The sequence below is a fragment of the Chionomys nivalis genome, chromosome 4 (genome assembly GCF_950005125.1).
Source record: "Chionomys nivalis chromosome 4, mChiNiv1.1, whole genome shotgun sequence".
In the NCBI taxonomy this organism is placed as follows: Eukaryota; Metazoa; Chordata; class Mammalia; order Rodentia; family Cricetidae; genus Chionomys; species Chionomys nivalis.
Window position 1 is genome coordinate 76,118,307 of NC_080089.1, and position 12,229 is coordinate 76,130,535.

The 12,229-nt window shown below is 37.9% G+C and overlaps 1 protein-coding gene across 16 annotated transcripts in view; it reads right to left on the minus strand.

The window, feature by feature from the left end:
• Nucleotides 1-12,229, minus strand: part of Mlip (muscular LMNA interacting protein) — a 234,116-nt gene that overhangs the window by 60,028 nt on the left and 161,859 nt on the right. For all 16 annotated transcript variants that reach the window (XM_057768671.1, XM_057768666.1, XM_057768681.1 and 13 more), the window contains one exon: nt 2,824-2,952. In XM_057768671.1, the coding sequence (XP_057624654.1) occupies nt 2,824-2,952 (129 nt within the window). The remainder of the gene's footprint in view (nt 1-2,823; nt 2,953-12,229) is intronic.

Here is a 12,229-nt window from a genome sequence, read left to right on the forward strand (position 1 = left end):
ATCCTGTAGTATCCTGTTAAGTAGATATCCTACCCTCAAACAAGGATATATGAGAGAATTAATTAATGGAAGAAAGTGTAAATACAATTATGCCTGCAGTCCACAAGTATTTGAAAAAAAAATCCAGATATTTTCATACAATTATCTGGAAATACACAGGTTTAAGTTGTAACAAAAATTAAGCTTTAGACTTGCATAACCACGAAAGAGTGGTGAAAAAGGAAGAACAGCAATTCTTTTTAATGACAAGAATCTCCCGCACTATAAATGGAATTCATCATTCCACAAGACAATGAAGGGGATAATTACAGACAAATTAACCTGATACGCTACAAAGGAGCTTTCTTGGGGAAAATTAAGTTTCAAGATTAGATAAAAAGTAAAAATCTTTATTTTATAGCAGTTAATCAAATTTTGAGAAATATAATTGCATGGATAATAATATGTGAAATTTATTTTAACATCTGTAGTTTGTTCCCACATAAATACTACATTATATTCTAAAAACCTTTATACAATGAATTCCTAACCCAAAATATCACACTAATCTTTAAAAAAATATTAGTGTTGTACAAACAGTATGTATTTTATACATGTTTTATTGACATTAAATTTGGTTTGCTAACAGGAATTTCTAATTCTGTAATGTATAGAATTAACCATGATAAATTTCATACCAATAAATTTTCTCCCCAAAATGGAAATAGACCGTCTCTAAACCTCCTTAAAGATTCAAACTCATAAGACCAGAACAGTTCCACAAAGTGACCATAAACAAACTGGAAAATGTTTTTTTTTGTTTGTTTGTTTGTTTGTTTGTTTTTTTTTTTTTTTGGTTTCTCGAGACAGGGTTTCTCTGTAGCTTTGGAGCCTGTCCTGGAACTCCCTTTGTAGCCCAGGCTGGCCTCGAACTCCCAGAGATCCGCCTGCCTCTGCCTCCCGAGTGCTGGGATTAAAGGCGTGCGCCACCACCGCCCGGCTTGGAAAATGTTTTAATATTAATTTTCCTCTCGTTTCTGAGATGAGATCTCACTGAGCTGTCCTCAGAACTTGAACTCATGTATCAGGAGGTCCTGCCATCTCAGCCTCTCAGGGGGCTGGAACAGAGAGAGAGTTCAGCCATCTCCACAATAAAACCGGCAATAAAACCATGGGTCATCCATAAGAAACTATGAGGACTCAGTTACATAAAGGTTTAAGATCCATTCAAGGCTAATCAATCATTTAAAGTAACCTAAATCTTGGATTCATTAAAGGGCTTGATCCTCACAACTAAGAAACGGAAGCTGGAGGGAAAACATCTTTCCAGGGTCAAGGAGCTTACACATAGACCATGAAACATTACTTATATCTTACAGATACAAATGTAATTTACATTTTAAAAATATTGCTGGATTGTGGGTGGCAGTTCTGTAGGTTTGTCTTTTGTAGGGTCCCTAGCAGTGGGACCGGAACCTGTTCCTAATGCATGAACTGGGTCTTTGGAACCTCTATTCCCTATGATGGGACGCCTTGCCCAGTCTTGATATAAGGGGGAGGATCTTATTCCTGCCTCCACTTAATATACCATACTTTGTTGACTCCCATGGGTGACCTTATCCCATCTGACGCAAGACAAAGGGGGGGTGGATGGGGAGGGGTGAAGAAGAGGTGGGGAAGGGAATGAGAGGACAGGAGGGAAACTGTGGTTGGCATATAAAATAAATTAATCAAATTAAATAAATTTTTAAAAGAATATTGCTAGATATCACTTTTAAATTCAATGTTTAAAGAGGATATTATACCTATGTTCTTTTGTTAATTTACTCATTATAGATTATGAAATGAGATTAATTTACATGTACTGCTGTATCCAGCATTTTTCATTTTATGTTGCTTATCTACTTAACATTTAAGATTAAAAAATATGTAGAACCCATGCCCATTTGTTGAATTGAATAAGACAAATAGAGATGTATAATTTGTCTTTGGTGAGAAAATGAAGTTTATGTAGATTTTAAAGATGTTAACTTACTTTTGTTTTAAGTACAGAAGAGTTTGACTTGCTACATGTCGGTGCACCATGTGCATGCAGTACTGAAGGAAGCCGTAAGGAAGCATCGGATCTCGACAAATACACTTACAAACAGTTGTGAGCCACCATGTGGGTGCTGGAAACTGATCCAGGGCCCTCAGCATCAGCAATGAGTGCTCTTAACTCCGGAACCATCTCTCTAGGCCCTGACGTTTTATAGTATGTGTATATACACATTGCCATATTTTCCTTTGATTGTAGAAAGTTGCCACTGCCGGTTTTTTCTCCCTTTCCCAGCATTCAGGACATAAAATGCACCTAGAGCATGCTCTCTCTACAGACAGCAGAGACATGATTTTTGCCCTATAAAGTAAATAGCACCCTCGAGCTAGAAGAATTACATCACCCCTCAAATTTACTGTTAATAAGAATCTGGACAATGGTATTTTTGTCAACTCTAACAAATCTAAACTATCATATAATCTCAAAAATAAGCTGCCTCCAAAAGAAGAACTCAGTGGCATGTGGCTATTCACAACATGCTCATACAGTATTGAGATGAATGCTGTAGGTTCCCACATAGTACCTTCATGGGGTAGACAGTGTTTTCTTTTAGGAAAAGCTTTGAGATGTTTCAAAGTAATAATGAATAACTGAATTATAGAGAATTTCTATTTGTATACAAAATGATCTTTTCCATTACCAGTGATAGAACCTATTCAATATATTTTCTTGCACATATGCTATTGTTAATTAATACAGGCACTTATTATATGTAATAGGAAATACGGTCTTATGTGTATACTCACCTGCTCAGAAAACAGGTCACTGCTGTCTTCAAGGTATTTACTGAAGGGATTGGGTTCATAGACTTCTTCCTCCTTTTTCAGTAACAGTTTGGATTTTACAGGTACTGGACGAATTACTCCAGGCTTAGTCTACATGAAGGAGGCATGTTTTTAAAATAGAGGGGGAGAGAAACACTATTAAGATGAGTAAATATAATTATTGTTGCTACCCAAATGCTCTCACAAATTTTTTTCTTTTGAAATTTTGAGTGGTTTAAAATAATGGATAAGACAGCCTAGAAATTATATTATTTTAACAGTATAACCAAACTTAAAAATCAATACAATTGTTAACAAATTATAATCAATTATAATTATAATCACTGATTATGGTAGCAACTAAGTCATAAAGATCTCCTATCATGATTTAAAATTGAAAACCCACACCAAACATGTTCCTCTACCTTTTGTTTGAAAAATGGTTTTTGAGTTCCTGTTCTGCAATGGACCATAAAGGTATAGGAGACCTTGGAATGTCCACCCGTATTGTGTCTAAGCCACACTCATACATGGTTGAACCAGGTTTAGAAATAAAATGTGATAGAGAGAGCTGTCTTATCTGCAATAACTTTGTGTCAATGCAGGAACTATACCATTCCCTAATTTAACTTAAAATGCAGATTTACTGAAATGAAGACACTTTCTGAAGCTGAACCCTAGACAGAGGAGCCTTGGAACTGAATGCCAAAGCATTCATGGGCCCAGCTAAGCTTCCGGTCCCTTAGCTCCTGAGGACTGTCCTCTCCTTGTACACTAGATTCCATCTGATGTAGTCTGTATCAGAATAGCCTTAACTAACATCAGTCACCGGGAACTCATGAAATGGTACTCAATGACAATATGAGAGGGGGTTTCTTTCACCTGGGGGCAATTTCTAAATGACCATAGAATGTAACATCTTGTCACACTGTAAAATAACTCAACATGATTGATATGCTTTGAAACCATGCCAAGTAAAAATTCAATAAAAAAAAAATTGTGCCAGTCTTTGTTTGAGCTTTTCTCTACAATTACAATTATTCTTCTCAACCTCATCCCTCCTAGAAAACAGAAAATGAGACCAGCCTAGTCAAACCTGGTACTCATAAGTTGAGCCTTAAGAGACTCCATCTATCTCTCTACTCTATAAAGTTAAGCCTTAAGAGACTCCATCTATCTCTCTACTCTATAAGACGCTTGATGTATTTTGAGTCTTGAATAAACGTCACACTCTAATTTTTTTTCAGTTGCTATTTCCATAGTTTGTTTTCCATGTATACGTCAAGTGGGGAAATACAGGTTGAGAAAGCATTTTCCTTCTCCAGGCTGAGAAGTAGCTCTGACTTAAGAAACTGATTTATCTCCAGATACAAAAAAAAAAAAAAAAAAAAAAAAAAGAGCCAGTAGTACCCAGTTATTTAACAAGCATGTGAACAGTATTCCTCAAGTGAACAGCATATAAACACCACTCAGGCAGTCTCTAACTCTACTGCCTGGTGTTGGGGTCATGACCATGTGTTGTACACATGTCCTTTTTTCCAAGAGATGCCCTGCTAATTTCTCCTTCTTCCTTCTCCTATTCCTATACTTTCTTCATGAAATCAATATAGGAAATCAAAACAACCTCACAGGTGCCCAAACCAGCATGAAACTTTAGGAGTTTAAGCCAGGTGTCAGCATGTAGAGAAGAGACCACTACTTAGTAGAATTTTATATGGTAGAGGATCTTTGAGCCAGAGAAACATGGCTGTCTCTTTTCATATATTGCTATATTTTTTGAGTTATATTGGTATAGAGTCCATCTGACTTGTGACCACCTTCAAGGATGAGATCAGAAAAGAGACTGTTCTGGGACCAGTGAGCTGGTTCAGAGAGTCAAGGAAGTTGCTATTTAGCCAAAAAATCTGAACTCAATCCCAAGACCCACATGGTAGAAGTTAACACCTGACTCCCATTAGCTGACCTCTGTTCTCTGTAGTGTGCGCACACACACACACACACACACACTCACATCACACCACACACACACACACACAAATATTTTATATATATAATATATATACACAAATGTTAAAGTAATATAAAATAGAAAAAAAAGGAAGGAAACTTGCCAGGTGTGATATCTTTGGTATCAGAGTCCATTACCAATGCCTCATGTTGCTTCTCTGTCAGGGTTTCTATTCCTTACTTTCTGTGTACTTCCGGGATATGGTGGCTTTCTGACATCTAGATGATTATTGAACCTTATTTCATTTTCCTCTGTGCTGTAAATTTCTTCCACTTTTCATTATTATTAAGAACTGAATCTCAGCCTTGGTAGTGGTGGCGCATGCCTTTAATCCCAGTGCTTGGAAGGCAGAGGCTTGTGGATCTCTGTGAGTTCAAGGCCAGCCTGGTCTACAAGAGCTAGTTCCAGGACAGACTCTAAAGCTACAGAGAAACCTTTCTTGGAGAAAAAAAAAAGAAAGGAAGGAAGGAAGGAAGGAAGGAAGGAAGGAAGGAAGGAAGGAAGGAAGGAAGGAAAAGGGAGGATGGGAGGGAGGGAGGGAGAGAGAGAGGAAGGAAAGGAGGGAGGGAAGGAATGGAGAGAGAGAGAGAGAGCAAGAAAGAAAGAAAGAAAGAAAGAAAGAAAGAAAGAAAGAAAGAAAGAAAGAAAGAAAGAAAGAAAGAAAGAAAGAAAGAAACTGAATCTCAGACTTTGTCAACCTGAAGTATCTGAGTCGTCCAATTCTTCATTGCTAATTTGGTTTTCACAGATTGCTTTTTCTTAAATTCGGCATTGCCTCTTTCTTTGTTTGTAATTTTGCTTCTATATCATAGTTTGGCATAATTGTCAGTATTTCATGGCCATAAGTGCAAACCAGAGGGAAGGAATAAACAGGCAGAGATTGTCTTTGATAATGTTCATGTTCCCCATCATCTGACCTTTATCATAGCTTCCAAACTCTGCCACTATTGGTCAGTTTAAAACTCTAATCATGGTACACAGCAATCAAGTTGAAGGTGGCCCCATGCCTCCTGCCTCCCAAAGCATGATAGCAGGATGAGGGGATCAAGACATACAATTCTGAAATGCAGGTATTAGAATATATGATCTTGGAAAAGCCATTTGATATATCATACCACCTGATGTGTTATTATTCTAATCCTTAACGGTGTCTTTTCACAGTGGATAATCCCACATTCTATTCATAATGCCCATCTCTCTTCAGAAACGACACCATATATTATTACCACATCAGCCTTATTTCAATGTACTCAAATCCATCATCCAAATGTATTTTTAATGTATACCTCAGAAAGCCTTTAACATACATGATGCATGAAGAGCTAACGTGGGCACACAGGAGGTACTTCCACAGTGACTTCCTTTCTGTTTTTCCTAATATGTCGTTCCTATATGTCAAATGATCATGTTAAGTCATCCTTAACATAGGATTTAGAATCTGCACTTTAAAAGATCCCTAGATGATTTGTGTGCAAAGTAAAAACTATAAGGCATTAGGCCAGAGCATCCATCAAATGAGCTGCTCTGCTGGGACTGGCTTCAACACTCCAGACACATTTGCTTATCAAGGTCTTTTGTCTCCCAGGGAAGAAGAGCAGGTTGTTTTTTATAAATTTCTCATCTCTGTTTCCTCTGTGCTCAAAGTAATCTGTTATCCTTGTGCATCAAGTAGGAGTTTTCTTGAAGGATTTCCTTAATTTGTGCAAATCTAATTTGCTAAGTCTCTGTGCAAACAAATATGAAGAAATTAGATGGATCACATTAGAAGAGTCCATAAAATGTGAGTTACTGTAAGACCGTCACCATCCAACAACAAACCCATCCATAGAGGGCCTCTTCTCACTCATAAAATCTGTAGAATAAACAGACTTGACAAAGAGACACATATCACTCCAGTTATATCAAAAAATGATATTCTGTAAATTTGTGTCTGCAATAAGTAGAAAAATTGAAAGGGCCTTTTCACAGAGTTAATGCCCAGAACACAGAAAGCACAAAGGGTCTCCAGGTGGAGAGTTAGCTGATGTGAATCACTGACTGGGAAATGACTTACTCTAGATGGAAATATTCTGAAGTGCCTCCAAAAGAAAACAGCTGTTTGGGAACTCTGAAGATGTCTCCACCTGAGCCTATTAGGACCTACTCTGTCAAATGAGACCTCTTCAAAAACTGTAGGGTCCATGGCAATGGATACCACACAACTCTTAACTCAGGATGCACAACCAAGTCAAGCAATCCACGGAGTAACGATAGCGTAACTCACATTGTGCCATTAAACTTCCAAATGATGCCACTCACTTCCAGATCAAACCACATCAACTGATCATTCACAGGTCCCTTCACCCTTCTCATTGCAAAGGGATTGCAATTCCTGATCTTCCCTGTCTTTAACTAGCTTCTTCCTTTCCACCTTGTCCTCTGCTGCTACCCTCCTCATGCCTACATACTCACTCAGGCTCCCTGACTGTGACTCACCGTAACTTGCCCACCGTGACCCTCCGCCAGGAGTTTTCACTTGCTCTGTCCTATAAGTGGATCTCATTTCCATTGTGTTTTCAAACAGCACCTTATTAGAAAGGTGTTTCCAGATCATTCAGATAAAATGTTCATCTCTACCACCCTGTAACATTTGCCGCCATCTGACATCTGCGTATGTGTTTGTTGTCTTGCTCTATGAGGCCAAAGATCTCTGAAGACCTGACTTTAATTCCCCAGAACCCACATAAAATTGTCATCATGGTGGCCTACAGACTTGGCATCCAAGCCAAAGGGTGTGGAGACAGGAGGATCCCTGGAGCTTGATATTCAGCCAGTCTAACCCACGTGGTAAACTCCAGGCCAGGGAGAAACCTTGTCTCAAAGGAGATTGGAGGCATTCCTGAGAATGCATCCATGGTGTTCCATTGGCCTCTGTATGCGTATATAGACACCTATATATTCACCACCCCACATACATGTACTACCTTACTCATATGTCTGGAGTGCATGAAGTCCTGTGTGGATGTGTATTATTGACATGAGCATAAACCATGTCAAGAACCCTAATACCTCAGAACTATGGCAAGGCCTTCCCCAGGTCAGGCTCAGAAGAATGGCAAGGCCTTCCCCAGGTCAGGCTCAGAGGAATGGGAAGGCCTTCCCATAGTCCAAGTATGGATGCTAACAATATGCAGAAAATATCAACTGCAGCTTCCTCCTTCAGGTTGCTTGCAGCTGGGACTGCTCCCCTCAGGGCCTCCTACCCGGATTAGCAACCTACCCCTTCCTCCTTCATGATGGAGAGAGTAAATAAATGCAGGGGGGTTCCAGGCTGCTACTTGGGAGCCTCTGTCACAGTGTATTGCCCTTTTAGTTCCAGATTTTCCTTACGTGTACCTGTCATTTCTTAGTTTCCTGTCACCCCAGGCAGGTCAGTCCCAAAGTCAAAGTCATTCAGGTTATGACACACACACATGCATCCATAAAAAAGAAAAAAGAAGAAGAAGAAGAAGAAGAAGAAGAAGAAGAAGAAGAAGAAGAGGAGGAGGAGGAGGAGGAGGAGGAGGAGGAGGAGGAGGAGGAGGAGGAGGAGGAGGAGGAGGAACAAGTAAAACCATGATGATCTCACTATTTCTGAAAAACACAAATGAGGAGTAGGGTGAACTGAGATCGTATCTCACTCTGCTGCTATACTTCTGCAAGAAGTCTTAGGTGTGAAGAACAGAGTTATGGGAGCTCACTATCATGATTCGGGGTGGGTGGGTGCTGAGGGTCATTAGTCTAAGGCTGCTATTTACTTGTGTTTACAATCTATCGCATGTCATTTTTTACTTGAACACTGTTACTAGGGCACATAAAATTGGATTTTTTTTCAGCCTTGGAAACTTATCATCATAATTGTATGACAGCAAGTTGGTACTGCCTCTGGAGATTTACTGCTAGCAATGACCTAGCAAATTTGTTGCCAACGTTTTAAAATGATGGCTTCTTAGAGCAACATCTTTCCCAAATTAGTAACTTCAGCAAATGGGATGATAGGTTGCCTGTAGCTACAGTAGTAAATTAGAAGGAGATATGATGGAAAACAAGAGCCACAAAAGGAACCCAGTTTTCAAGTCTGTTATTTCATGTTTTGAATCATAAGATCTACACAACAGTAAGAAGGAAGAGAGGAGCACGTAGGAATTCTGTGAAGCTGCTCAAACCTCAGCTGATTTGATGAATCAAAACAGTTTTAAAGTGACCTGATTGTTACTTGCTTCTGTTTGCATCTGTTGTCTCACCTCAGAAGTTGATTTTTTTTCCTTAGAGACTTTGTAGCCAAAAAAAAAAAAATCTTGTAAAATCCAAAATTATATACAATTGTAGATAAAAGAAGCATTATCTAATTCATCTATGTAATGATTCACTCGTTCAGTTGGTGACTGGTAACTGACTGCTGCCCCTCAGCAATATTATGTACTTGAATCTGACACTTATGCTCATTTTCCCCTCAAATAAATATCTCAGATCTCAAAATCTTCTAATATATGATAAACCTCCTGATAATGAAAAGCAATTCATTGGTACCCTATGAAACCACTGAGATGGTGCAAGGCGCATATGGGTGTCCAATGGGATGGGAAGCATGACAGAATTTTGTAAAGAAAAAGAAAATAAAAGAATTTTAAATTTATATAGAACGCCAACTGTAAATAACCGAAACAACTACCATAACATCTGTAACAAACTAAAGATGGGGCTTCAATATTATAAAGCACATCCCGTGGCTCAAGAACTGTTTTGTGGAATAGACGCAACACAGATTAAATTAATTTGATGGAAAAGAAGACAATAGCATGAGTCACGGCTCAGGAGGCGTACATGATGAATGCTGGAGCTCCTAAGGATGCTGGGTCAAGGAAAGCTGGTCAAGGAGAAACTGTCTTTGAGCTTAAAGAAGAATCAGTTCTACACAAAAGCCTTTCTAAACAACAGGGACTTAAGGGCCCTCAGAAAGCTGAGTCATGCCCAGTAAAGCAGAGTACAACAGCTGGCACTCGGATCCAGAGACAAAGTAACTGCCGGCTTAAGGCTCTTCTTTATTCTGTTCCAGTAAGCTGCATTTGCTTTTACTTCTATCGGGCCATGTGGTTTATTTTCTAAACCTCTGATGGGTCTGCTCTGCAGATTTAGCAGCCCATCCTGAACAGCATTGGATGGCTTGCAATGACATGGAATTCCAAGAGCAAATAGCCAGCTGTCATCTAACCCAGGCTCCCCCCATAAAATAAAAATAAATAGTAAACAAACAAACAGATCTTACCCATCTTGTCCAACCAAACTGTTTCCCAAGCAGACAAAAGAGGACACACCCATCTTTGTTAATAACGAGGTGGTCTAGTTCCAGAATTAGGAAAGCTTCAACCTGAGAGCCAATGCTTCCATTTCCTCCTTGCTCGTTTTGATATGCTCCGGGAAGCACTGTCCAGCATCCCAGATGCCCCTGTGCAATCTGCCCTCACTCTGTCGGCACATCTTCATTAAGTCATCGTATTTAACAGACAATGTAAAATCTCAGACAGTTCTCCAGAGGTCCATTTCCCAATTCACTCAACAGAAGTGTCATAAGCCTCCTGAACTATTAAAAATCAATAACAATGATTCCTTTTGAAAACCACACGGAACAAGGATAAACATTAATGCTATGATCTTAGATGATCTAATTAAACTTTTGCAGCCTCCACTTCACTGCCTATAAAATGACTTCTCACATCTTTTGATAATCTAGGGGTTTGGAGTGCAGTCAAAGTGTCTCCATTTTCCACAAGACCATATCGAAAACAGGTTGTCGTGTTATGTAAGTCTCATAAAATTCCCTTCAGACTAGTACAGTACTTCTTCCAACTTCCACTTAGAGTGGAAGATTCCATTCGAGTTGTTAACTATTGTGTTGGTTGTTATAGAGGAGAAGCTATTAAGTGAGTCTCAAGAGTTGCCAAAATAGTTCCTCAAATTTAATATTACATCATTTGGCTCCTAGAAAAAACAATGGAAACACATACATAATGTGTGTAGGTGAACACACAAACATTCACACACACACACACACACTCACACCACTGGATGCTAGAGTTCTTCACCATTGGGCTAGACCGCAAACCCAGAATGCAAATATTTTAATAGCTGAAGTAATGACTCTTTCGAGATGCACACTTGTAATGATGACAAGCAGGCAGATAGGCCAAGTGGAAAAGGTTTTAAAACTTGAAATTACTTTATCATTCAGAAGTCAAATCTGTACACTTAAGATCGATAGTAAACTTGTGCCAGGATGATAATTTGTCGCATATTTTCACTTAAATAAGCTTACGATATTTCTGGCCTATAGTTGAGTCAAATAATTGCCACAGTAACTGCTTATTTTATTTCAAATTGATGAATTTATTTATATAATTTAACACTAATGTATACTATTTTTTAATAAATATTGTACACTAGACACACATACATGATATATGTGTAATCACCTGTAATATCATCAGTAAATATGTATTTTAAACATATATAAATATTAACTCATATATATGAATATAGTGGTTTTATTTTTTCAAAATTGATCTTATATACTCCCATTTTCTGAATTGAATCTGAGGAGTGTTGATCATGGAATATAATGGTAACATTTTTATGGAAATGAAAGAATTATAATCAGAAATAATGTCACTTAAGTATAAGATACTATATGTATATATTTCTTTCCTGGTTTAATATGTTTTGGGCAATCTTAAATATAGAATAAATTCATGAGGTGAAATCAAAGTGATTTGTCAGGTCAATACTTTTGTGATTTGCTTGATAGTAACATCTTCATAAGCATAACTATACCTCAGAAGAGATCTCAAATTAAAACTTAGTCAAGACATGCTTTGGACTCTTTAAAAAACTGGTCTAAATTACCTGCAAAGACCTCCTCCTTAAGTCAAAGCAATATTTTTCATTTCTCTTAGAGAACACAAACACAGTCATATGGGATATTTTGATAGATTTTTAAGTGAGTTTTATTGTATTTATAACTTGTTTGTACTATACCTTATTTTATGACTCTGATACTTAAATGTGTGTATATTTTTAAGTATTCCCTTAAAATAGAATTTTTAATAGCATGTATGTAGCATACAAATTCACAGGCATGCATTTTATCAATTGACATCTAAAACTATATCTTTTGTATGCTGTGGTGAATAAATTTTCACATGAGCATGGTCAAACCACTCTTGACTTCCAAACACTGCTCTCAAAAAACAAATAGGAATTATTTTTAAAATGAAAAGCATGTAATATTTCCAGATCTAAAGTGGGAACAAGTTAACTTTATAATGTAATTGCAATTTGTAAATGCAAATTACATGGTAAGTGTAA